At 45.5% G+C, this 27,928-nt stretch overlaps 1 protein-coding gene across 3 annotated transcripts in view; it reads right to left on the reverse strand.

The window, feature by feature from the left end:
• Window positions 1–27,928, reverse strand: part of GPATCH2 (G-patch domain containing 2) — a 1,007,975-nt gene that overhangs the window by 881,788 nt on the left and 98,259 nt on the right. For all 3 annotated transcript variants that reach the window (XM_069608577.1, XM_069608578.1, XM_069608579.1), the window contains exon 2: window positions 20,484–21,200. In XM_069608577.1, the coding sequence (XP_069464678.1) occupies window positions 20,484–21,184 (701 nt within the window). In that variant the 5' untranslated portion in view covers window positions 21,185–21,200. The remainder of the gene's footprint in view (window positions 1–20,483; window positions 21,201–27,928) is intronic.

Here is a 27,928-nt window from a genome sequence, read left to right on the forward strand (position 1 = left end):
CTCCAGGGGCTACTCCTCGGGAAAGTCAATGAGTTTGACCGACGTGGCAATGCTTCTTCGACTTCCCCTCAGTGTTCAGCATTAGGCAGAGCTTGCCCACTCTTCCTGCTGGCTTCTGGCAGGACTTTGGTGCCAGCTTCTCGGTATGCTGCCGTTAAGCTAACCAGGCTCTCCAGGGATAGAAGCAGGAGTAAAATAGCTCCCAGCAATTTCAAATTCTGCATTATAGCTGGAATAAAAAGAAAATGGAGGCCAAAGTGACAAAATGGTCGACTCTTCCTATATCAAATGCAGGTGGGATAGTGGTAGCAAACCTGGTGACTGCCGAAACGGCTGTCTTTTATTTACCAATGCACCCGGCTATATACCCAAATAGGCATTCAAAAATATAAATCTCATGCTTTTCAAACTGCTATTGACAGATTACCCAGAATAAGTATTGATAGGCTTGCAGTTTAAATGAGTGGGGATGCTTGGCATTGCCTCGCTGGTGCGTTTACTACTTGCCCACTCAGATGCAACACACAGATCCATGGTCAGAAAGCGGATACAAGGAACCACATACGCATTTGGATATGAACGAGTGTGCACTGTGAAAAACGAGCAGAAAATTACAATTCCGCAAGTTTGAGGAACAAACAATGGTGATACTAAAAGGATTATCTGTATAAAAAGGCATAGGGGTTGCAACACAGTATTCTCCCAAGGTTGAGTTAAGGGGAATAGAAAAGACGAGGGCTATCACGATTAACCATATAGCATGAGATTGAAGAGCAGGCGTAAATTACCACCCTTTGGGATCTGTTCATAGGACACTTTTACTGACATTACTCAATGGATTGAGAAAGCAAGAAGAACTGTTGAGGGAACACTATGCTTTGTGCAAATGAGATCTACATTGAAAACGAAATACACAAGTTTCCAGTGATGCCCAGCGTCATGCTACTGCCCCATAATATGCTGACGTTAACAGGTTACTTATACCTGATTCCTGCATTATGGTTGTATGACAACAGAGCACAAAGGAACCAATCAAACAAAAGCAAAATGGGAGAAGGAACTAGATGTCCCCAATGTCAGAGCAACCAGGAATAGTGTATGTGAACAGACAGGCACGGTCAAGCTAAACACAAGGTTCTGGTTAATACAGTAGAACATTTTAACAAGATATTAAAGTACCCCTAATCGGCTAAATAAAATGGACAAGGAAATAGAGGTACACTGGCTGACGTGTGATCATAGAAAAGGCTCGCTACTGCATCTACTTTGGTCCAATAATTAGTAGATTTTGGGATAAAGTGTTACATGAAATATAGGGAATAGCACTAAAACAAATAATAAAAATACCGGCTTTCAACACTTCTGACACAAAAAGTGGCCCTACAGCCCCATGCAGGGTCGGTTTGCTGCACTGGCTATTTTACTTGCCAAGTGTAGAATAGTTTTGTGTTGGATGCAACCGAGGGAGCAAGATTACGCAAAATAGATGCGATTGGCTACGGCAATGAAAAGGTGGATAATACAGGGAGCTAGCTCGCCCTTCTTGTCAACCCAAAGATATTTGTGAACACTTTAGATCATGGCTAGTTGTGAGCAGGTACACAAATGAGGTTGAGGCGGTAATGACCTAAAGGGAATAATGCCAAAAACTAAGCTAGACCAGAAAAAGGTTTGAATGAAAGGAACAGGATAGATGGTAACAGATCCAAAACCAAATGCAACTATTATATAGTCACTAAAATCGAAAGAAGAGGTGCAGACGATGAGATTTTGTTCTGTTAATGTTCTAACCTCAATGTCTTTACAATGCGATAGTCGATTGGCACATCTGTTAAATTCCGATTACAAGCTGTGGCATGTTTGCTTGTGCACTGCTCTGACCAAGATGTTAAGCAATGCACGGAAGTAGAAGAGATTTCTGTTAAATGGTGGTATATGTAAATGTTAAATAAAGGTATTTTTTTAAAAAAGACACGATTTAGGTTGTCACTAGCGCTACCTACTTGGTTAGAGACTCTAAATTGGCTCTCTTTGTAATTAAGAACCAAAACCTATTAAAGGTGATTCCAATAGAGCATTACTCCCAAACTGGAATATCCATAAAATAAATTGTGATAATCTATATTCATTCAGCACAGTACTAATGACAAAGTTTTAGATGCGTGGGATTCATATACCATCACTTAATCTTAGAGAATAGGCTGCCCACAAATTGTAAAAATATTATAAAAATCAGCAGACGGGCAAAGTAGCAGAGATCTGCCACGAGAAAGGGCTAAGGCCGTGAAACACATTAACACATAAAAGCACAACAAAAATAAATTTGAAAACAGATTATGTAATACATTTTGATAATTAATAATAATTTCAATTCTTCTTTAGGATTTTAATCTCTGGTGCAAGTGAGCGCATGGTGAACAACAAAATACATGTTTGTTCTGCTCAAGGACATGTAAGCAATATGCCAGTACAGAGATTCTGCACAAACAAAAAACCCCATCAGCGTGTGCGAATTCCTTTCATTCCTAACTGCAAAATACACTAAAATAAGGAGCGGGATCTTGTAAGAAAACAAATGTTACTGAAGATTACCCAGAGGTGAAGGGTGTGCATGGTTAATACGCATGTGGAAATACTACCAACATGCCCTTCTTCAACTCCCGACTTAAGAAATACAAAAAACCTCCACTAGGAGACGCTGGAAAACTAAGTCTACAGGAACTCTAAAATCATTTTGAAGAGACCAAGCCCAAACCCAACAAAAAACAATTCTTACTACCGGAAGACATTTCAATAACACTGGAAGAGTGGATAACCAAAGCACCCTTTCACGAAAAAGAAAAAAGATTTCAGTATAATAGTTTACATCCCACATGCTAAAAGTGCAAAGAAACAAAATACTTAAATAAACATGGAGGAAATACTACAGTCCACTAGGCAAGGCTGCTTACTAAAGACAGATCTGCCACTAAAAAGCAGAAACCCTTAAAGCAAAGAAACATCATAATTCCAAACAAATCAACAATGCACCTCATCTGCAGAAAGAACTTCACCAAATCATTCATGAAATGAGAAATCCTACTTTCCCATCTTCACCTAACCAAAATCTATGTGGTGATATCATCAACAAAACTTGAAACCTAGAAGATCCCTCCATGTTTAGTCCTCTCACAAACATACAGTGCCCAGTGTGGTGACAAGGAATGAAGAGACTGGCCAACTGGTGCCATGGCGATTGCTAACAACTTTTATTCATACAAAAAAAGAAACCTCTCTCTTCTTAACTCAAATGGATTTTGATACTGAAACTAAAGAAACTCAGGTGCTTGTCAGGATGTCTGTGCATGTCCAAATCAAAAGGCACCGTCCCAGTCAAAAAACCTCCTACACTATCCCTGTCACTACAACAAATAATAATAAAGTTCTGGTTATGCTGGTGACCAAGGATAATGACTCCTTTCTCCTGGTTTTTAAGTGTCCAGGTTTCCTCAAAATAAATGTACCATAAAGTGCCAGCTTTGCATGACACACAAAGAAAACACTTCCACAAGATCCTTCTGGGTCTAGGAGAAGGAGTTACTTCTTGTAGCCGATTTTCCAGAGTACTGTACTGCTCTCAACACATCTTGCAGTTCTTTTAATTAGTTCTCAATGCATTTCACTTTCTTTATAATCTTCAGTTTACCCCCACTGGGGCGATTAATATGCCCCCTAATGTCCTCTCTACTACCACACCTTTAAGGAACTGGTCAGAGAATTTGTGGTTTGAGCGATTCACTCATTTCTTGGTCTCTTCAGCTTTACAGTCAAAACTATTTTTGATTCCCCGGATGTTACCAGGTTACTTTCTAAAAGGAAGGGCCCGATTCTCAGCTTTTCAAAAAGAGTAGATAACAACAAAAGACAAGGGTTTTCTTCTTATTTCAAAAAGGAGTGTTGACAATGTAGATCGAAAATACTAGACTCTTGACAGGATCAGGTGTCGAACAACCATAAGCTTGGAATAGCCTTTTGAAACAGGGACTTGATTTTTGCTCTGAAGACCGGCCCTAGATTATTCATTGGTGTGTGCAGGAGGGCCTCCACTTCCCACATGTTTTAGAATGTTACGTCTTTGTCAACAATTGACCTCAACAGTTCCATCAAGAACTCTGTTCTTGCCAGCGATGTGCCACAAAATTCTTGGAAGTGTTTCTGTTCTTCCGGCAGAGTTCAAGAAGATAACCCCTCAAATAAAATGTTTTGGGGTTGGAGTTTTGAAGACAGACGAAGTTCACAGTAAAGCTACATATACAGCAAAATCCTGGAGCATGTTCAATCTAATAACTTACTAGATCACCAACAAGTTGGTTTGAGACCTACGAGAGGCAACACATTAGCATTAGTTTCCATTTGAGACAACCTCAAAAACAGCAGATGTCATCCCCTTGACATCCCAGCGTCTTTTGACGTGGTTAACCACAATACATTAATAAGAAGGCTTGAAGAAACCGGACTCCATTACACAATTCTGCAATGGATGAGATTGTTAACGAACAGAGATGAAATGACCAGATTTCCCCATTTCAGTTTAAACCCATGACCCGTTACCTATGGGGTTCACCAGGGACCAAGCCTCTAGCTTGTCCTTTTCAACTCTGTATGCCTGCTTTAATGAAGATCATAAAATCTTATGGGCTCACCTGTTACAACTCTGAGGATGACACACAGATGTCACACACATTATATACTAAATGATCGACAGTGAAAACTCCAAAACCACCCTCAGCAACTGCCTCATGTGAATAAGCAAATGGATGATGGCCAACTACCTCAATCTCAGCACAGACAAATGGACACAATGATAGTCCCATTACATGCCACACAAAAAACACCTCTACCATAGCCTTTGGAAATGGGTGACTGCTCTTAAACATTAAAAATCTAGGAATATTAATGAATAACAGACTCATGCTGGAACCCCCATGTCAAGCAATATAGACAACATTCCTCACAAACGACCCCACCTTTACACACTATTAGGGGTCAGACGTGGTGTGATCATTAAAGTATTGCTATATAAAATTCAGCAATTTTCACTAGGTCAGGATTAATTAATAAGTTTATGCAAAAACATACATCTTAAAAAAAACGTCTGCAGGTAACAGACGAACACTTCATTGCACAACTGTAGAGCTAGTACAGAAAAATCCAAAATGGCACAATCCATTCGAAGAACAAGTTACTTACCCATGGTAATGTTCTTTTGATTGGATGTTCCTCCCATGTATTCCTCATTTGATTTTTCCAATATCCAGCTTGCTGCCTCAGATTTTGTTTTCAGCAGGCAGAGCTGTGCCTCAATGCCTGGTCGAGTCGATGTCCCTCAGAGGCCTCCGTCTTGACGTTGACGTCACCATAGGCATATATAGCAAGCACAGGGCCCGTTGGCCTCAGTTCTATTTTGACAAGTGGAGTATTACCTTGTGTTTGGCGGTTACTCCCCCTGAGAGAGCGCAGACTGCAATCGCAAGAGAAGAACAAGTTACTTACCAACTGGATGTTCCTCCAACGTATTCCACATCTTTGACATGTAATGTCCACAGCTGTGCACTTCAGAAACTTTTTCGGCAGAGGATGCCGTGCGTCGATGACGTTGGGTCGATATCCCTTGAAGGCCTCTGTCGAGGGCAACGTCACTGGATGTTATAAATAGGATGCACGGAGCCCGTAGCCTCAGTTTAAGTTTTTTTTCCCCAGAACGTGTGGCACCAGTCTCATGCCTGCTTGACTGCACATAGCCTAAGCTGCAATCGCATATGAAATTCTCCAGAAGGGCAGGCTGGGACGGCGATGTGGAAATACGTTGGAGGAACATCCAGTCGAAAGAACGTTACCAGTTGGTAAGTAACTTGTTCTTCGAATGGATTGTGTCCTCTGACATATTCCGCACCTTTGACAGACTCCCAAAGCAGTACCAGAAAATTGAGGAGAGAAAAGAATTTAGGGTACCCAATCAGATGGCAGAATAAAGAACCACCTTACCAAAGACAATATCCTAACCATGGATCGTATCCAGGGAGTAATGTTTAACAAAAGGTGTGGAGCGAAGCCCATGCAGCAGCATCAAAAATATTCCTAATAGGAACACCCCGCTGGAGGGCGGTGGAAGTAGCCATGCCCCTAGTGGAATGAGCTTGCAACCCTTCAGGAGGGTCCTTACCCGCCAATCGGTAACACTTGGTAATGGTGAGGATAACCCACCTGGACAAGGTCTGTTTGGTAACACCCTGGCCCAATCGGTGTCCAGCATATCCTACAAAGAGTTTATCGTCCACTCTGACCCTGGGCATCCTATAAAAGTAAAAGCTCAGAGCTCTCCTAGGATCCAACCTATGAAGTCGCTCCTCTTCCTTACCAGGATGAGGAGGAGGATAGAAAGAAGGGAGAACCACCTTCTGACTCAAATGAAATTCAGATACTACCTAGGTAGAAAGGAAGGATGTACCCGCAGTACTACCCTGTCCTTGTGGAACACAGTAAAGAGCAGCTTAGAGGAAAGTGCCTGCAATTCACTCACTCTGTGAGCGGAAGTAACAGCAACCAAGAACACAGTCTTGAAGGACAATCATCTCAAAGGACAAAAGTGAAAAGGTTCAAACGGAGCACCCATGAGAAATTTCAAAACCAAATTCAAATCCCAAACCGCCACCTGGAAAGGGGACGGCGGGAACACATTAGGCCGTCCTTTAAGAAATTGAGAAATCAAAGGAATCTTAAAGTAAGAACATTCTTCAGACGAGTGCTTAAAGATGGACAGCGCCGCCAGGTAACCCTTAATGGTACCCACTTGAAGGACCCTGTGGGCTAAAGAAAGTAAGAAAGACAAACCATAGGAATTGAGCACTAAAAAGGATCAACATTTTGTCTTCTGCACCAGTCACAGAACTTACGCCAACGGCACAGGGATTTTGTTGCTGGCTGCATGTCCGAAAGCAACACCTCCATCACGTCATCCGGGAGGTCCCAATCCTTATATCTCAACCTTTCAGATACCAAGCGTGAAGTTTGAGAGTCCTGACATCTGGATGGAGAATCTGACCCCCCTCTCGCGAGAGCAGATGCTCTCGGTAGGGAAGACGGCGTGGAGGGCAGATGGACATTTCTAGAAGGTCCGGGTACCACACTCTCCTGGCCCAATCCGGAGCAATGAGGATCATGTGGGAACCAAACCTCTGTAACTTCTGCAACACTTGAGGAATGACAGGGACTGGAGGAAATGCGTATAGCAGTGGGAATGACCAATCCACTACGAACGCGTCTCCTACGGCTCCTCTCAGAAGAGATTCCCTTGAGCAAAATCTCTCACACTTCCGGTTGGCACCGGTGGCAAAGAGATCCACTTGTGGGGTTCCCCAAAGGGCAAACATCTCCTGAAGGACCTTCTGAGCCAACTCCCACTCGTGAGAGACCGTGCTCTGCCTGCTCAGAGCATCCGCTGCCACATTTTCTTCTCCTGTCAGATGAACTGCCGAGATCGATATTCCCTGCTGGATGGCCCAGAACCAGAGCTGCATTGCCTCTCTGCACAACCGGAGTGACCGTACCCCCCTTTTTTGTTGAGGTAATGCATGGCCACTGTGTTGTCCATCATGATCAGGACACTCTTCCCCCGTAAAGACAGCCGAAAGGCCTTCAGGGCTAGCCCGATGGCCCTCCGCTCTAACAGGTTGATGTGGAGTTTGAACCGCTGGCAGTCAAGTCGTCAGCATGAGCGTCCCATCCTGTGAGGAAAGCATCCGTCACTACAGTCACCTCCGCCCATGGTTGCCAAAACGGCTCCCCTTTCATCAGGTTCCCTTTGTTAGCCCACCACAGAAGATCCTGGGAGACCGAGAATGGAATCTGAATGAGATCCGACATCTAGCCTGAGAACTGCGACCACTGCATCTTGAGGACCCATTGCAGGGATCTCATCCTCAGCCTGGCCCTCTGGCACCAGAAAAACGCTGGATGCCATGAGGCCGAGCAACCTTAAAAATTAGAAAGCCCGGAGACTCTGGGCATGTTGAAACTTGTCCACCATCTGCACAATGTTATGACCCCTCACCTTGGGAGGGGCGAGCACTTCCCCAAGGACGTGTTAACACAGCCCCGATGTACTCGAGCTGTTGGGAAGGTGTCAGATGAGACTTCTTGAAATTGAGGCAGAAGCCCAGCCTGTGGAGGGAGCGGCAGGTGAGACTGAGGTGATCTAATGCTTGCTCGGGAGAGCGCGCCCGGATCAGCCAAGCGTCCAGGTAGGGGTAGACATGAATCCCCCCATCGCCAGAGGTAGTTTAGTTTGTTTTTATTTATAGAGCGCGTCCGAACCCTCGGGTAGCTGGGCGCATAATCATGTGGACAACATAGTTACATATCGTTGCGCGCAGCAAAAAAAAAAAGAGTACATACATTCAATGGTACAAAAAGAGGGGTTCAGTATGTGGCATGAGATGAATACAATAGATAATAGAGGACCGGGTTACATGGTGATCCGTTTCAAGGTATAGTTAAGACATTTGGTAGTAGTTGGTAGAGTGAGGAGACCTAGGAGGTGCGTGAGTAAGTAGCAAAGTGTTAGGCAGAGAGCCAGGATTTCACCATGGCACTAAATGGCCAGAAGGAAGCTTCCGGTCTGATTGCAAGAGGGAGTGTGTTCCAGCATTGAGCTACAAGAATTGGGAAGCTGGAACCTCCTGCTGTTTTTAGATTGAATTTGGGGACCTTGAGTTGGTGCAAGTAGGTCGTTCTTGTGGGTCTGGTAGTGCTATGTGTAGAGAATTTGTCAAAGAGGTAGCGCGGGGCAGTCAGTGACAAGCACTTGTGTGTAATGACAATAGTTCTTAGCTTGATTCTGTCTCAGATTGGGAGCCAGTGGACATCTTTGCTGGCCGTGGAGATGTGAGCCTTGCGCGGGAGGTTAAGAGCGCATCTTAAGGCATTTATTTGAAGAATCTGGAGTCTGTTCAGATTTTTAGTGGTGGTGCCTAGGAAGAGTGTGTTACAATAGTCTAATTTAGACAATATCAGTGCTCTGGATAAGGTGAGGCAGCTGGAGGAGGATAGAAAAGGTCTACAGACATTGATCAGTTTGTTGGTGTAGGTGGTTGATGAGATGGTGGCATTTATTTGTTTTTTCAGTGATAGGGTGGAGTCGTGGTACACACCTAAAGTTTTGTCCTCTTTGGAGACTTTTATAATGTTGCCATCAATGGTGAAAGATTGGTACCTAGAGTCCAATTTATTGAGACGGGCCTGGGAGCCTAGGATAAGCAGTTCCGTCTTATCGTCACTGAGGCAGAGACTGTGTGAGGCCATCCAGGCTTGGATTTCTAAGTAGATTTCGTAAGCTTTGCAACATCTTCTTCATAGCAACCAATGAGTGTGACGAGGACCTGGGTGTCGTCTGCGTAATTAGTGTAGCTGACACCCAGATCGTCTAGACGGTCGAAGAGAAGATTAGTGAAGATGTTGTAAAGTGTGGGAGAGATGCAGGAACCTTGTAGAACTCTGCATTGGAATGGGATAGGGTCAGCAGCCGCTGAGGGGGCGAAGACCCTAGTCGACCTGTCAGACAGAAATGACTGAATCCAATTAGTGGCATTCTGTGAGAATGCGGCACCCGAGGAGAGGGGTTGTGTAAGGATCTGGTGGTCAACCAGGTCGAAGGCCGCGGAGAGATCCAACAGGAGCAAGATGGCCAAATTGCCCTCGTCTTTGGCTTCATCCATTTGGATTTTTAGGTCCAGGAGGGCGTTTTCGGTCCCATGCCTGTGTCTAAAGCTGGATTGTCGCAGGCCTAAGAGGTTATTGTCTTTCAAATGTTGTTGTATTTGGAGGTAGGCTACTCTGTCTAATATTTTGAGGAGGAAAGGGACCGTGGCGATGGGTCTATAATTTGTGGGGATGTTAGGGTCTAGGTGGGGCTTTTTGAGAAGGGGGAGGACCCACGCTTCTTTGAGGTTATTAGGGACTACTGAATTCTTGAAAGAAGAATTGATCAGTGAGGTGATGAGGAGCTAGATCTTTGGCTCCAACTTTGATGATGGAGGCGGGGCATAGGTCACCTTTAAAGTTGGATGGTTTAAGGCTGGCGATTATCTTAACTACTTCCTCTTCAGTGACTGGGGAGAAGTGGGAAGAGGGGCAGTTGGGAGTGGTGGGGTCTTTTTTGCTATTGAGAATATCTTTGGCGGCAAGGTTGGCTTTTTTGGCTTCTATCTTTGCTTGTAGAAGGGCAATTTTGTTGGAGAGGGCTGGTTGGATATTATTGCACCATGCCTTATCCTTAGTGCTGCTGCCACCACCACCATTAGCTTGGTGAAGACCCTCAGACAGAGGTCAATCCGAATGGCAGGATCTGAAACTGAAAGTGCGAGTCACCAGCTGCAAATCTCAGGTACTTTCTGTGCTTGGGATGAATCGGCACATGTAAGTAAGCATCCTGTAGGTCCAGAGACACCAACCAATCCTTAAGTTGAAGGGCCTGGAGGACTTGAGAAAGAGTAACCATCTTGAACTAGTCATTCCTGAGAAGTTTGTTCAACCAACGCAAGTCCAGGATGTGTCTCAATCCCTCCCCCAGTCTTTCTTTGGGATAAAAAAATAAGGGGAATAGCATCCCTTGTTCCTCTCTGCTACAGGCACCAGTTCTATTGTGCCTTTCTCCAGCAGGGTTAAGATTTCCTGCACAAGGAGCGGATCTGGAAGCTTCAAACAGAGTTTCCCCAGTGGATTGTCGTGAGGCCGCTTTAGGAAGTGAAGGCAGTAGCTGTGGGCTATCGTATCAGAACCCACGCATCCAAAGTAATGGCTTGCCACTCTTCGAGATGCTGAGACAGTCTGCCCCCAACCGGCGCCATGGGACAAGGCCTCATGACTGTTTTGGAGCGGCTGCGGCAGTGCCTGAAGGCAAATAGGCAGCTGCCTGAGCGGCTTCAGCACCTCTATTTCAACGACCACCCCGGGTACTTTTCCGCTGACCCCTTTGGCTGGCGGTCCCTTTTGTTCTACCAAAGGAGGAGTAGTAACGAAAAGAACCTCACCTCCACTGCTGTCCAATAGGACTAAAAGGTGGAGGTTGACACACAGCTGCACTTCAAGATTTAGCTGCAGCTTTCGAGGTCTGCAATCTCTCAAGGCTCTCGTCAGCCTTGTTGCCAAACAAATGTGCGCCATCAAAGGGCATGTTCAAAAGATGGGCTTGCACATCCGGGGTAAAATCCGATTCCACAACCACGCAAACATGCGTATAACGGTGCACAGAGCCATGGACCAGCTAACATCGTCGGCCGTATCCAAACCCGACTGAAGGGATTCGTACATGGCATCCTTGCCACCCTGCACGAGAGCAAGGAACACATCCCTTTCTTCCCCCCTCGGGAATATGCTCAGCCGCTAGAGAAACAAAGTTCCACAGAGTGTGTGAAAATCTTGCTAAGGCACAAGTGGAGTTGGCTGATTTCAACGCCATACTCCACGCAGAAAATACCTTGAGAGCCCAACCGTCAAAGCGTTTGTCGTCCCTACGGAGGGATGGTAGGGTACACGGCCTGCCACGAGGTGGCTGTAGCAGCCTGAACCACCAAACGCTCAGGAGTGGGGCGGGTTGAGAAGTAACTGGGGTCGCTAACGGAAGGGCGGTACTTCTTTGTCAAAGACTTAACACCCGGAAGAGATTCCGGTGACTGCCAAGCAGCTGCCACCCTTTTCTGTAAAGTGAGATGAAAAGGTAACACCGGTTCAGAGGATGGACCTTGATCTAAAATGTCCACTAGATCATCCTGCACAAAGTCTTCAGGAGGACTGGACCAACCCTAGCCATGAGCCGCCTGTACGAAGACTCAGCATCAGCCCCAGGCTCAGGCCTACAAAATTCCACTTCCGGAGAAGTGTCCAACACACTGGCATCATGAAGGGTTTGCCTCCACTCCTCCAATTGACTGTCTCCAGAAAAGACTGGAGCCACATTATGCTCAACAGGATCCTCAAATTCAGACCCTTCTTCCTCTTCATATATGCCATCCAAAAGGGAGGTGAAAACCTGACTGGGGACAGAAGAGGGCCTGGAGTCCAATACTGGCCTCACAGACTTCGCCGTAGCCTTCCTTGGAGGATCCACTAGATCAGGGTACTCCAATGGTGAATTGCAGGCAAAAATACCTGACGGCGCGTGGGATGATAAGACGGCAAAGCCTAGACATCCGAGTCGGACAGACATTGCACCGACCGAGTCGACGCCAGCTTCGAGCCCTTAGCGGGTTGCAGCGGTCTCACTGCAGATGAGGACCGAATCCTGGAATCACATCTCTTGCAACTATCCGAAGCCTTGTCTGAACGGGACCTCGAAGGTTCCCAGTGTGAGTCGCGTTGCGAACCCGAGTCCGAAGGTGTGCGAGCCACAGTACAAGACTGTTCCTTGCCGGCTTCATTAGAAGTCGCGCCCGGAACCGTGCCCTGCGATTGAAATATCGCTAACATCTGTTCCTTAAAGGCAGCCCATTCCTCCGGAGTCGAGGACTTTGTCGGGCATGCCACTTTCTTTGCGGCTCCATCCTCCAAGGAGGACGGGGAAGGCCACCGGTGACAGCACTTCCTAGAACGCTGCGACGAGGAAGAAGAATGGTGGGAACCACTCCGGGACAGAACCCCGGGCCTCCTCCCGATGTGGCGAGTCACCCCTCGAATCGTCGGTGGACACACCTTTGGTTTTCGATTTAGATGTACGGGACTTACTGGGCTTAGAACCTCTACCTACCTGGAGCTTCCCCTTACGCTCCCGCAAGGTCTTGGCCATCAACGACTGGAATTTTGAACAGTCAGTGTTATGACTCTCGCCCAAGCATCATAAACAAATGCGATGCGGGTCAGTGATTGACATTTTGGACTTGCAGTCCCTGCAAGTCTTGAAGCCAGATCACGGAGTCGGAGGGGTCGAAGAAAAAGACATCTCTGCGATGAATAGTACAAGGCACGTAGAATTCTCGAAGCAAACACGTTTGCGGAAAAAACGGAACTGAGGCTACGGGCACTGTGCAGGCTATTTATAACATCCGGTGACACCGCCCTCGACGGAGGCCTTTGAGGGACATCGACCCGACGTCATTGACGCAGGACGCCCTCTGCCGAAAAAGTTTCCGAAGTGCACAGCTGTGGACATTACATGTCAAAAATGTGGAATAGGTTGGAGGACACAATCCATTCAAAGTTTTACTGCAGGGTAGGATAGGAGGCCCGATAAGGAATACGTGGGAGGAACATTGAGTCGAAAAAACGTTATCATGGGTAAGTAACTTGTTCTTCAAATGGATTGTGTCCTCCGACATATTCCCTATATTTGATACACTCCCAAAGCAGTTTACAGAATTTGGAGGAGGGAGTAAAAATTAATGTGGTCATGTATGTACAGAGTGCAACACTGCTTTTCCGAAAGCAGAATCTTGGCTCGTGGAGTCGTCTAAACTGTAGTATTTAGTAAAGATGTGCACAGACAACCATGTGGCAGCTGCACATATATCCTTTATCAGAACTCCCCTCTGCAACGCAGACGAAGTTGCAACACCCCTGGTGGAATGAGCTCTTAGATGTTCTGAAGGGATTTTGCCTGCCAGTCTGTAACATTCCGATATGGTTACAATAATGCATCTGAAGACAGTTTGCTTGGTGATGGCCAGTCCCAATTTGTGACCTGAATAGCCCATGAATAACTGGTAATTCTGCCGCAGTTTTGCCGATCTGGAGATGTAAAAACTCAGTGCACGTCCAGAATCAAGCCTGTGAAGTCATTCTTCCTCTTTTCCCAGATGTGATGGAGGATGAAAAGATGGTAATTTTATCTTCTGAGTAATGCGAAACTCAGATACAATTTTGGGAAGAAAAGTAAGCTTCACTTTTAGTATTGCTTTGTCTTTATGAAAGACAGTATGAGGAGGCTTGCAGGATAAAGCCTGTAGCTCACTCACCCTAATTGCCACCATGAATACAGTTTTCAGAGTCAGAGGTCTCAATGGACAAGAATGTAGTGGCTCAAAAGGAGCTCCCATTAAGTAGTTTAACACCAAGTTGAGATACCATAGTGGGACTTGGAACGGAGCCAGAGGGTAAACATTAGTTAAACCCTTTAAGAATTGTACTACTAGAGGGATCTTAAAGTAGGAGATGTCCTCTGAAGTGTGCTTAAAAATAGAAAGCGCTGCCAGGTATCCCTTGATGGTACCAATCTGGAGCCCCAGATTTACCCGTCGGGTGGTCCCAATCCTTGTATCTCAGCCTCTCAGAACCAAGCATGAAGGCTGAGAGTCTGGATATCCGAATGGAGTACCCGACCCTCCTCTCGTGAGAGAAGGTGGTCTCTTTGTGGAAGACGAATCGGAGGGCAGATGGACATGTCCAGAAGGTCCGGGTACCACGTCCTCCTGGCCCAGTCCAGGGCAAGTGGGATCATGGATTTCCTGAACCTTCTCAACCTCCTGATTACGTGAGGAATCACAGGGACTGGAGGAAACGTGTGCAGGAGTGGAAATTCCCATTTCACCACGAACGCATCTCCTAAAGTTCCTTTGGGGGAAATTCCCTTAAGTAGTACAGTTCGCAAATCCTGTTGGCACTGGTCGCGAACAGATCCACTTGAGGGGTTCCCCAAAGGTGGAAGATCTCTTGAAGGACTTTCTGAGGTAGTTCTCACTCATGGGAGACTGTGCTGTGCCTGCTCAGAGCGTCCACCGTCATGTTCTCTAAGGCTAGGGGAACTGCTGAGAGAGATTCCTTCTTATATTGCCCAAAACCAGAGCTGCATTGCCTCTCTGCACAGTGGTAGTGACCCTACACCTCCTCTTTTGTTGAGGTAGTACATGACAGCTGGACCGATAGCACAGCGAGTAGAGCGCTCGCTTTGACAACTGTGCAGAGCCTGATGTCGCAGGTTCGAATCCCGGCAGGGCCAAACTCAGCCTTTCATCCTTCCAAGGTCAATAAATGAGCGCCACACACCGTGGGTAATAATAAGCAGTGCTCAGATGCCGGAGGGTTGTTCGTAGCACTATATAAATGCTAAATTATTACTATAATTATTATCATTATTATTATTAGGGCCACTGTGTTGTCTGTCATTATCAGGACATTCTTTGCCCGTACAGATGGCATGAAGGCCTTCAGCGCTAGTCTGATTGCCCTCAGCTCTAAAAGCTTGATATGTAGTTTGCACTCCGATGGAGACCAACGACCACTGATGGTCAAATCGTTGGTATGTGCACCACACCCCGTGAGTGAGGCATTCGTCACTACTGACATCTCCGGCCATGGTTGCCAAAAAAGTTCTCCTTTCAGAATGTTCTCCTGACAGGCCCACCACTGAAGATCCAGTGAGACTGTTTGGGATTTGTAGGAGATCTGACATTCTTCCTGAGAACTGTGACCACTGGGTCCTAAGAGCCCAATGGAGAGATCTCATTTTCAGGTGAACCTCTGGCACCAGAAAAATGTAGGATGCCATGAGATCAAGCAACCTCAGAATTCTGGAATTCCGTCACCATCTGCAAAATGTCTTGAACCTTCACCTCTGGTGGCGAGGCTTTTCCCAGGGATGCATCAAGGACTGATCCAATGAATTGGAGTCTTTGTGATGGTATCATGTGGGACTTCTTGAAGTTGAGGGAGAGGCCCAAGCTGTGAAAGGAGTGACAGGTGTTGCTTAGATGTTCCAGGGCCTGTTCTGGGGAACTGCCCCTGATCAGCCAATCGTCCAGGTAGGGGTAGACTCGAATCCCCCCTCTCCTAAGACTCGCAGCCACAACCACCATTAGCATGGTGAAAACCCTCGGGAGGAGGTCAGCCCGAATGGCAGAACCCGAAACCGATGAGAACCACCAATGGCGAACCTCAGGTACTGTCTGTGCTTGTGTTTGATTGGCACATGAAAGTAAGCATCCCGGAGGTCCAATGATACCATCCAATCCTGAAGCTGGAGGGCCTGAAGGATCGGAGAAACACTTACCATCTTGAACGTGTCATTCTTGCGGAACATATTCAAGTCTCTTAAGTACAAGATGGGTCTCAATGCTCCGTCCTTCTTGGGATTAGAAAATATGGGGAGTACCAACCCTTGTTCCTCTCTGCTACAGGTAATGGTTCTATCGCAACTTTCTCTAGCAGGGTTAATATCTACTGCATAAGGAGCGGATCTGGAACTTTCAAAGAGTTGTTCCCTGGTGGAGGACACTGAGATTTTTGCAGGAAAGGTAGGCAGTAACCTTGGGCAATTGTTTTCAAAGCCCAAGCATCTGAAGTAATAGCCTGCCATGCTGTCAGATGTTGCGACAACCTGCCTCCTACTGCAGTCTTGTGCTTGGAGATGTTTTGAAGCGTTTTTGAAGGTAAGGCAGCTGCAGTTGTGGTCTTAGTACTTCTCCCCCGTCCACCACAGAGAATCTTTTATGTCCTCTTTGAGCTGGCTGTCCTCTGCCCCTTCCGAATGCGGAATAATAGCGAAAGGACCTACCCCTCCAGGGCGCACCTGTGGGGCGGTTTTGAGTTTGCCTTATTGCAGCTCCAGGGGATTTTTCCGCCGCCTTGGAAGTTTTCAGCTTCTCCAAAAGCTCATTAGTTTTATTTCCAAATAAATGCGTGCCATCAAAGGGCATGTTGAGAAGTCTGGATTGTGCGTCTGGTGCAAATCCTGACTTTCACAACCAAGCAAATCTGTGGATCACTGTACTAGCCGGCATGGCTCTGCTGATGCTGTCAACAGAGTCGAGAGCAGTCTGGAGGGATTTGCACATAGCGTCTTTCCCATCCTTGACAATCTTAAGGTAATCGTCTCATTCCTACCCCTCTGGGATATGGTCAGCCACCATAGAAATTCACTCCCAAAGGGTGTGTGTAAATCTCGCTAGCATGAATGTAGCATTGGCAGATTTTAAAGCCATACTGCTGGCCGAGCCATGGCATCATATTGTTTATCATCCCTATCCTGCGGTATTGTGAGATAGGCATTTTGTTTTTTACCTGAGGAAGTGGCTGCTTGTACAACCAGACTTTCTGGTGTAGAGTTCTTTGAGAGGTACAAAGGATCGGAACTAGAGGCTCTGTACTTGGCTGTTAGTTTTCTATTTACAGCCGGATAACCTCAGGTGTTTCCCAATTCGAAATCACTCTCCTTTGCAAAGCGTGATGGAAAGGGATAATTGGGTCCTGTTGTGGCCCATTGTCTAATAGATCTGTGAGATCATCCTGTTCTAAAAAATGCATAGGTCTGGACCATCCCATATATTCCATGACACTTGTCATTAGCTGTATGGAAATTACTTCAGAATGGTCTCCAGGGTCTGCTTTTCCAAAATTAACCTTAGGGGCGGTATCAATACCACTCACTTCATGAAGACATTCTTGCAAATTCTTCAAGCGAGCATACACTGATATAAGTTCATCAGGTGCTGATGGTGTCCCATATTGTAACCCAAAGGGTCTTTTTTCCTCAGAGGACTCCTCTACTTCTTTATACATTGAAGAGAGTGATGTAAAGTAATCTGCTTGTGGCAGAGGTGTGTAAGTCTTTTCCATTGAAGTAGGCATTATGGTAGTTATCACAGGAGCCGAAATGGTCGATGGCCTCGACCAAATCGTCAATGGCTTTGATGTTTTTGACAATAGTGTTGATGGCATCAACGATAGCGTTGATGGTTTCGCCAATTGTGTGGAAGGGATTGACACATGTGGCATTGAGGAGGTCGGCACTCGAGGCGTCGATAGCTTCTCCTTCGGTATCGGTGCAGAAGATGCACTTTTCGAACATGTAAAAGAGGTTTCCTTCATTGTCGATTAAGTTGGTTTTTTATACTTTGTGGAGGCTTATATCGCATCGATGTCTTGAAGTGATGAATAAGAATTTTCAATGAAAACTAAAAGTAGTTCTGTCAGGAACTAGGCGTTGTGTAACTGAAGCTGTGAAGCGCCGAAAAACAGAACTGAGGCCAACGGGCGCGGCGCATGCTATATATACGTGCAGTGACGTCGACTTCAAGATGGAGGAATCCGAGGGACATTGACTCGACCAGGCGTCGACGCACAGGGCCCCATGCTGAAAAGAAAATTCCAAGGCAGCAAGCCGGATATTGGAAAAATCAAAGATAAGGAATACGTGGGAGGACACAATCCATTCGAAGGGTAGATTTACTGTGACAACACCCAGGGACACGATTTTTTGGGAGACTGTCGCCGACACCACCACCCCAATCGTTAGAGCTTTGGACGTCACCAATTCAGAAAAAAAGTATGCAGCTAGGTTTATATTGTTATAACTTGACCAAATGAAGATTCAGCAAATGCCAATTTCCATTTCTGGCACACAGTCACCCATCAGGATAGATTTGAAGGGAATATTGTATTACTTTCACTTAAATGGCAAGGCTCAAATCTTTTTCAATCTCCATTTGGAACTGCCTCTAGCAACTTGGCTCTCAGCACTCATGCATATTATGGATTCTTAGATTAGGGGTGTTGTTTTCAGAAGTACATAACAAATGCTTAGCTTTATAAAAAATAAAAGGTATCACCAACGCAGTAAACACAAAATCCAGCTTGTGAAATCTGCCTTTAGTGGAATATTAATCCAGTGGATGACCCTTAGCTGCTGAGTTACCTTAATGCACTGCAATTCTGTTCTTTCTGATGGAGGCTAGTAACAGTAATAAATCGCATAAATCTTCCTTGAACCCCACTGAGTGGCCTGCTGTCTAGGATAGCATGATATGATATGATATGAGAGTTTATTTATATAGCGCCTATACACAATGTGTTGCAAAGCGCTTCAAGGCAAGGGAGGGAACAAGGGAAAATACAATATTTGTGCAGGCCATGAACAGTAAGGATGTGAAATTAACTATCGTACTCGGCCTGACGACATTTCAGATAGTGCAAGAGCTAAGACATGGATAAGGAAGGAAATGGAAACAGACAGGCGACTACAGTACTAGGCCTGATGACATTTCTGGTAGAGCCAGAGAAACACAAAAGGTGAGGAGAGGGGTGAAGAAAGGGAGTGGAGGAACAAAAAAAGCGACTATCGTACTAGGACTGACAACATTTCAGATGGTGCTGCAGGGGGGGTGAAACCAGTAAGGGGGGTGGGGAGGAGACAGACCAGATTGCTATCATACTAGTTCCAGGGACAATTCTGATAAAGTAAGTGCATAGACGAAAGTAAGGGAGGAGGGGAGGTGATGGGAAAAGGGAGAAAGGGAGAGGAGGAGAGAACAGATAGTAAGCAGTCAAAAAGAGTGGAGAAGCAAGAGGGGAGAATGAATACAATTGCAGAAGTCAGTAGTAACACTACAAGCCAGGATACAAGATGAAGATGGGAACAGCATGATTCAGGGCCACCATGAGTACAAGATGCAAAGGAAGTCCAGCATGAGAGTTGAGAAAGGGTGACGTACCATAAAACAATGAAGTCCATAAAAGTCAAGTCCAGCAATGGCCACAAGGCGGTGATAGTCAAACTAGAATGTATCAGGACTCCTGCAGAAGTAGGCTGGAGAGAGAGGGCAGGGGAGCAGGGTAGAAGAATCAAGCAAAACAGGCAACACCTGTGTGCGAGAAGGGTGGGGGGCACAAGGGAACATCACAGGGGGATGAGAGGGGGTAGGGATGGCCTGTGGTGACACAGGGAGTAAACACATGTTGGTGCATGCTTACCTGCTGTCTGAGCAGGGGTTCGGGCCCTGAGTCCTCCTGGTCCAAACAGGTCCAAACAGGTCCAAACAGGAATTGTCCTTTTCTTCATCTGCCTTTCGCTACAGACGCCCGTGCGAGAGATACCCTTGATCTTAAAGTTAAGAGCAGGAAGAAAGAGGCAGGGCTAAGAAGGTGGGTGGTGCTTAGGCCAGGTGACCTAGATCCACTTGCACCTGCTCCCCATCTGCAAAGGAAAAGAGGCTGGAGGGCTGCTTAAGTAGGGAAAAAGAGCGGCAACCTGAAAGGTGCCAGTTGGGCGGGGCTTAAGCCAGGTGACCTAGATCCACATGCACCTGCTCCCCATCTGCAAAGGAAAAGAGGCTGGAGGGCTCCTTAAGTAGGCAATAAGAGCGACAACTAGGAAGGCACCAGGTGGGTGGGGCTTGCTAAGTGGAGAAAAAAGAGCGGCAACCTGGAAGGTGCATGTTCTTTGTATATTGTATGAAAAAATAATAGCTACAAGCACAGTGAAAAAAAAAATCAGGAAAGAAGAAAAAGGGAGCTATTGGTATTGTTGCATAGATTACAGAAATAACAAAATTACGTTTTCTTTTCTTTGACAGAAAATACAGATTAGGTTGCCTTGGGGTGTTTCTGACTAGTAGTCCAATAAAATGAAACTTTATAAGTAATACCAAAAAACAACAAAAAAAGCCATCATTTTCTTTTCCATTAGTTATGCAACATTAGCATAAGGGCGTTCTACACACCGAAGTAAAGAATAAACTAACAACCTGTCACTCATGTTGTCATCTGAACACCTTTGCTCCTCATACTCCATTTTACTGTGGGTTGCCTGGCTCACATTGTCACCTTCCACCACAACCCTCTCGTCTAGAGTCTCAGGCCGGTGCTTGGTGGCAGCTAATCTCCTTTTCTTATTTTTTTCTTTGGTCGGCACTAGCTGTTGAGAATGTCTACTGTCACTGTCCATGGCTTGATCGCTGCAGTAACTCTGCTCTTGAGCGAGTGCCAGTGCACTGATGACTTCTGGAGGAGGATCAATTGTCATGCGTTTTGCCTTTTTCTTCCTGCGCAAAGTCCTACTGCCTAAATTATCTAAGACCACATCAGGTTCATTCCACATTGGCCTTTTGCATTGTGCAGAGTTTGCTTTTGTGGATGACTTGCGTTTTATGAGTAATAACTGCTCGTCAGAATCACTGTGGTCCTTTTTCATGTTACTGTTACTCTCACGGTAGTCTTTGCTAGGTTCCTCCACGCTGGAGTCCGAACCATCGCTCAAGCAGTGACCGATTTCTGAGGGGTGATGGTTGTTATCAGATCGCCGTTTTTTCCCACGACGTTTTCTTGCCTGGTGTTTCAGTAAGTAAGAGATGCTGCGGGAATTGTCAGACTTGTCTGCAAAGCATCCCTTGGCTTGCTCGGAGCTTTCTTCCAGTGCTGAAACCAGGTCATGAACCAGCTCTTCCATAATCTCCCTGAACACCCTATAATTAATCAAAAAAATAAATACAATTAAAAATCTAACAAAGGTGTATGTAAAAGCATTCAAGAATTGTGCCTCTGTCTGAACATTTACTTGTAAAAACCAAATTGCCCAGATATCATGAGATTTTAAAATATGTGCAATGGAAAATGTAACGGCAGATTCTGTAGAATAACATTTTCTAAATGAAAATCACAGCTAATAGGATATAGATATCTATATATACACAACCCAAAACTTACTATAAAAGCATTCAGTCTTGCAAGTAAGCAACAATATTGGTAAGGCCATTTCTAAATATTGAAAATGAAAGGAAGTGCTGAAAGTTTATTACAAACACAGAAGAAATAGAATTCCTGTTAATATGCATGTCATATTTATGCCATTTCTGGTCCTTTTGTTAAATAGTGAAATGTAAGCAGAAGCTTGTTAAAGGAGAAGTTCTCTCAGAAATGTTATTGGCCCAATAGATAGGACATGTATATTTTAGCATATTTCGATAGATCCGAAAAATATTTTCTATGCGTCTTACCTTCGAATTTCTCGCATTTACATATGCGAAACTCATGCTGTGGAAGCTGCCATCTTGTGATAATCTTATTTGTTGATTTATCGCCCACCCCTAAAGCAGACATAATTAGAAGCTTACGCCCCTTCTCACAACACCAGTGCACTGCACGTCTCGTGTCTTCCACCCACAAACCTACCGACGCTGATCCTGCTTAGCTTCACAGGGTGGCATGTAAAGCCGCATACAATCAGTACTGCACCCTGAATGCTACTATCTATCCCATGAAGCTAAGCAGGATCACCCTTGGTTCGTTTGCAGATGGGAAAAATCATGTCAATATATATTTTTTATTAAGCCAAACAATTTTTAAAATCATAAAATGTTTGATTGAACTTATGGAAACCTGCACCCTGCCCCTACCCAGGCTCTAACCAGTCAGCTTGTGTGTCTCTCGAGCTGCCATGATCAAATTAAATTAAAACGTCTAAAAACAATCCATGAATCGGACAGCGAGGTGGGTTAGTTCCTGCTGTTCCATGTCAATGCTATTGTGTTACTGGGAGGAGGAGGTGACTTCCACACCTGGTGCTGCTTATAACCACTTCCTGAGCGAAGCAGAGCAAAGCGGGTGGCAAGGCACGCTGGCCTGCTGTTTCCACGGATCCCTTCAGAGAGTCTGACCCGGCGGAGTAAACTGCTGAGCAAACTCAGCGAATTGCCATGAATTGCTGGGCAGCCCAGCTCCTAACTGCCTGCAACTGCCTGCAACTGCGAGTCTGGCAGCCCTTGATAGCGCGTCTGGGGGACACAATATACTGAGTAAACTACTGAGTGTACTGTCGCGAGAGCCAAGATTGCTCAGATAGATACGAGCAGTGGGAACAGAGGAGTCCTGGGAGAGCTGGGAGAGTCGATGCACAATCGGTAGGTACACTGTACAATAAGCAGAGTTGTGCAGTGCTGCGAGTGAGCACAGTGTTCCGCAGTGTTGTGCTATCCGCGTCATTCAAGTAGCAGGTGGAGGTAGTAGTCTGGTGTAGCCAGCAGGTGAAAATGGAGATGTTGGACTAGAGGACTGGCTTGAAGTCTGGGGAAAAACGATTGAAGCACTATGTCCGACTTTCAATTGACCTCCAAAAGTCGCAGCCTACAGCCAGCAGCTTATATCTGGACACCCTACCCGTATTGATCCGTCCATTAGATCTATTGGTTTATCAGATTGTTATTCCATCTTGCATTGTTTTATTCCAATCGTCCAACAACAACCGGCTGACATTTGACCGTTATTGGCTGTTCTTTACCCACCAGATCCTGTCACTGGCTGCTGTCTGCCACTACAAATACCACCTTTTTTGGGTGTGCTGATGCCGTTTGTGGCGTTGCTGGGGGAGCGGGGTACTGCTGCACTGTTGGAATGATCAAGTTATTTTAAGTTATCCTAAGCTTTGTCCCAGGCAACTTAAGTGACCACAAGTGACCCAAATATTATGATACCACGAGGACACACTGTGTGGAAGTGAACACAGTCAATTGAATGAATTAAACTGGTTTAAGTTTTATTATTCTTTGTGCAATGAGAAGCGGGGAGGGGGGAGTCAGACTATGGATGCCCCCTGAGCAGTTGAGCGTTCCCCGCTCTCCTGGCAATTGTAGATAATACTACTACAGCTATCTAATGGTTGTGATCTGTAGGTTTTAAAAATTTTATCCAGCCCCAATCAGGCCTTTTACGAAATTGTGTTTATTAATCTTACATTTCTCCTTTTAAATCGTGGAATTGTTGTACTGTGCATTTTATTGTGTATTTTGCCCCTCGTAATTTGTAAATTGGTTCTGCACTTGTATGTTTGCATTTGCGTTTCTGCATATTTGCACTTGCAGGATTGCACTTTGCATTTTGCAGCAGCAGTAATAGTAATTATATCTGCTGCTTTATACTTTGGACTCTTTCACAGATTGTTGGTCCTCTGTGCATCTTGCACATTGTGTTTCTAGCGACAGTTTCCCACTTGTTATTATTTTTATCGTGGGAGGAATCAGTTCTACGGTGGCGCGAGTTTCCAGACATAGGTTTAGTACTAGCATAGTTAATAAGATGGCAAAGCGTAAAGCAATTTGTAATATTTCGCCGGGAATCTACCATAAAATGGGTTAGAAGCTTTTTGAGCCCATTATTGAAGTCAATTTGTTGATAATAGAATCAAAGGCTTTTTATCTAACATTGAAGGTGGGCCAAAAACTGTCAAGTCTAATTCTGCAGTTCTGGATGCAGGTGCAAACGCAACAGATGTGGTGAAGACCGAGCAGACGGTTAAAGCGCCCCCCTGTAATCCAAGTGGCCAGTGTCTGTTATGCTCTAGGAGACTGTGTGACAATGATCCCGTAGATCAGTTTTTGGTGACGAACACCTCTGTTCAAGAAGGGGCGAAAAATGACTGTAGTCCTATTCATAGTTTGAAATCTTTGGGTTCCGCTTCAGCCAACGTGGTGGAAGTCTATGGTGAGTACGTCAGGACCCAGGATAACCCAACATTTGTGCACCCAATGGCTGATGTGATAGATTTAACTTCCAGTATTCCTGGGGGGGAACCCCGGGTGCGCACGGCTGCCGATTTAATTAGTTTCCAGAGCCGATAGTCCTTGATGGACCACTCAGACCGGCTTCCATTTTATCGGATATTCCCCTCCAAAATAGGTTTCTGCCACTATTGGTGGAGGACTCCGGGGTAGTGAATTATCAGAATGAGGAGCCGGATATACAGCTGGCTGTGGAAAACAGGGGGGGTACAAGATGTACTGTGAGAGATTCCTTGGAGGAGGTACAACCTCCAATTGAAGTGCCCAAAGTGTCTTGCCCAGGACCCGAAATAACTGAAGTGGGGAAGCTTAAGGAACTAGTGATGAAATTGACCAATATAACCATCATTCGGGGGGGCAGGGGGAACAATTATCCCGGTTGCATAGTGTATGTGTCCCAAAACCCCCTCCAACACCCTACCCACAAGTACCCACCAGTTCGGTTGGGCGAGTTGTGTATCCAATAGGGGTGGCGAAAGCTCCCTCTCTTTGTCATCAACACAAGATATCTGGTACTGTTGGGAGAGGACTACAGGGTGGGTGGGGGCCTAGGGAGGGTCGAATGTAGCTGACTGGGTTAAACAATGGTAATGGTAGACTAAACCATCCACCACAGGCAAATGGAACTGCCCCTGTGGGATGCAATTTAGCGAGAATGGCGAGGGGAGCCTCTATTGATATGTTTAATGTCCCAAAACTAAGGTCTGTGATATATGAAACTAGGGAGATGTTAATTAACAAGAGTATTCACTGGGTACGCCACGGTAGAGGGTGCACCTCGTGATAAGTGTTAGGCAAGAATTGGTGTAGTAACACTGTGTGAGACTACACAACCCTTGTCCTCCTAGTATTAGGTAACCTGCCTTTTGGTATAGGCCTGTACTACACAAGTTGGTGTTGTGACTGAGCCACCAGGCTTATCTCAAGAGGGGTAAATGTGAGCTGTAGAGCTGTAGCAATGAAATTCGCAAATATAAGCTGCCAAGTAACACTTATACTCAAGGTTTTACTTATAAATAGTTATAACATCAATTTTTAAATAAGCGTTCTTTAAAAAGGGCAAGATATGTAACAATCAAGTATACTTTAAAATACTTTACAGAATCAGCATAAGTTTAGTAGATACTCTTCAGACGTGCTTTTTACACACTTCCTACATCCGCAGGGCACTTCATTCACAAAGACAGTAATGGCATTTATATATCACTAGTACACTTTGCAGATTCAAAGGTTGCAGAAAGGAAAGGTTAAAGGAAGGAAAAAATGTTACACAGGTTCTCATGGCATGTGAGTATACTTAAATATTCCAATGAAGTCTAGACAAAAACGTTCCCAGCAATAACAGTGTAAAACAACTCATCACCTCCAAGGGACAGAAAAATCAAAGTCAATGGACTAGAAGGACGCCAGGACAGCCAAAGTCAACTGGAGCACACTCAATGGAGCTGAGACACTTTGTAGTTTAAAAAAGTCTTGCACAAAGTTAGGGAGTTTTGGAGAAAAATCACTGTAGGGTCACAAGCTGTTACACTTGTGGAAAACAGAGCTGAAATCAACTCTAACTAAAGTAGCTACTGCAAGTCTCAACTGAGAAGATCCCATGTCTGAAAAGTACCTCTCTTTGAAGAAGAGTGGAGTAGCTGGCTTCTGTCCTGTTGCAGTGATGCAGATCCTGGGTTCCCGAGCCTCAGTCGTGGGACAAGAGGGAGGACGTCTGGAGGACTCCTGCGGCAGCAATTTGGAGGTCGGCGGCAGCAATGGGCTCTTTTCGGATCAGCAGCAGTTTGCGGTTTCAGTGTGCAGAAACGGCACCACTGCAGATCTTGGATACCGGTTGGGCTTCCTTCACATGAGTCCTGCACTCTGGTTAGGGGACTCTAGCTCTGGTCGTCCTGCTTCTGGAGGGTCCTTAGGAGACTGCTGGAGTTTCTGGCCGGATTGCAGACATTGCACCCTACTACGCATTTCTCAACCCCTGGCAATCGGTTCCAGCAGCAGCAAAGTACAGCCAGTCGGAGAAGATGGTCCAGTGGAGTTCGTCGTCTGAGTTATCTGGTCCCACTAACCTAAGGGAGGAAGTTGTCCCTTCCAGAGCTTCTCTTGTCGATCAGAAAAAGGAGTTTAAGCACAGCAGCAGGGCTTCACCAGGCAATTCAAAGGTCCAGGAGGATGTAGCAAGCTTCGTTCAGGGTTTCTTCGTCGGGTGTTCTTCCAGTGGTCGACTCTGCCTCTAGTCCCAAAGCCCTTGCCTTCTAAGCAGATTTCTCCCATTCATGCACAGTTTAGGCTATCAATCACACAGCAGGCTGGCTGCCCTGAAAGGCCAGCCTGCCAGCCTATCGGGATTGGTTGCATTCAGGCATTCCTAGAGACAAAGGATAGGGGAGTTTTGGAAACCTCCCTCTCTTCTTGCCCTTCAGACACACTGGAGCCAGAGGCGGGTTTCAGGTCTGAAGCCCAACAAAGGCAAAATGAATAAAGGGCTCAAACCTAGACCAGGGCTATTTTGACAAAATGGTCACCCATGGGTGCTATACTGTAGCGGAGGATTCAGCCTGCAGTAGAAAAGCACAATGGTAGGAAAAGTAAACCACTGCACCCAGCCACTTAAAGTAGTGAGGGTAACATAAACAATATTACATGAGTAGGTAGGATAAGGGGCTACTGGGTAACCCCCTAGCACTCCACATAAAATGGTGTGTGCTGGACCTACAAAGAGAAAAGGTTAGTAAAGTCAATTTCACTTTAAGTGCTGACAAGTGCAGTTGGCAGCAGGAGAGGCTCTGTGAATTCCTGGGCATGTTAAATCACATATTTAATCTCCCTCTCAACACGGACAGCAATGCAACTCACACTGCCTCTTATCTGTACAGTACTTGGATCTACACACATTGCTGTGAACTGAACTGTATATTGAACTTTTATGCAGCATTTCTTTTGTGGGCATTACCTTGTTCCAAGTAGACATTTGAAATCTGATTTGGAGTATTTTTCGCGGATTCAGCTACCAGCCCCGTCCCCTGACCTCACTATATATTGTGCAGACCGTGCACATTTGACCGAGTGCAGTTAGCAAAGTAGCAATGTTGAGTTTACTTCTTATGACTATAGCCCCAAACTATATTGGGTTAAGCAGTATAGATATCTCAAATGTTTCTGATATTGTAACGTGTCATATTTAATAGCGGTACAGGCTTTTCAGGTATGTTTTTAAATAAATGCAACCAAGATTGGGACTTCGACTAGAATCCCAGATACCTAATGTTCCAAAAGAGTAACAGTTGTTTATAAATAATTTTTACTGCAAACATAGCCTGCCTCAATAAGTAACCGTGCAATGTGTCACGTAGCTACTTAAGGAACGGAGGCACCAAGACCCATAAAAGATGGGGAGTGTGCTTGACACGCAACCCTTGCCTCTTGGTAGACCCTTTGTCCTCTTTTAGAACTTGCAATTATTATCGAATCAGGTCCTCTGTTAGAACTTGCAATTATTATTGAATCAAGTCCAAACCTATAATTGACAATCAGTGTTACTCACCTGATCATGTCCAAAGGTCTGTATACCCTTAAAACCGCCATGCCACCACCTAAAGAAATTAATCAAGTCACGATGCACTCCCCACAGGACGTCTACGGCC

The sequence above is a fragment of the Ambystoma mexicanum genome, chromosome 4q, assembly GCF_040938575.1.
Source record: "Ambystoma mexicanum isolate Mex_15411 chromosome 4q, UKY_AmexF1_1, whole genome shotgun sequence".
NCBI classification, from domain to species: domain Eukaryota; kingdom Metazoa; phylum Chordata; class Amphibia; order Caudata; family Ambystomatidae; genus Ambystoma; species Ambystoma mexicanum.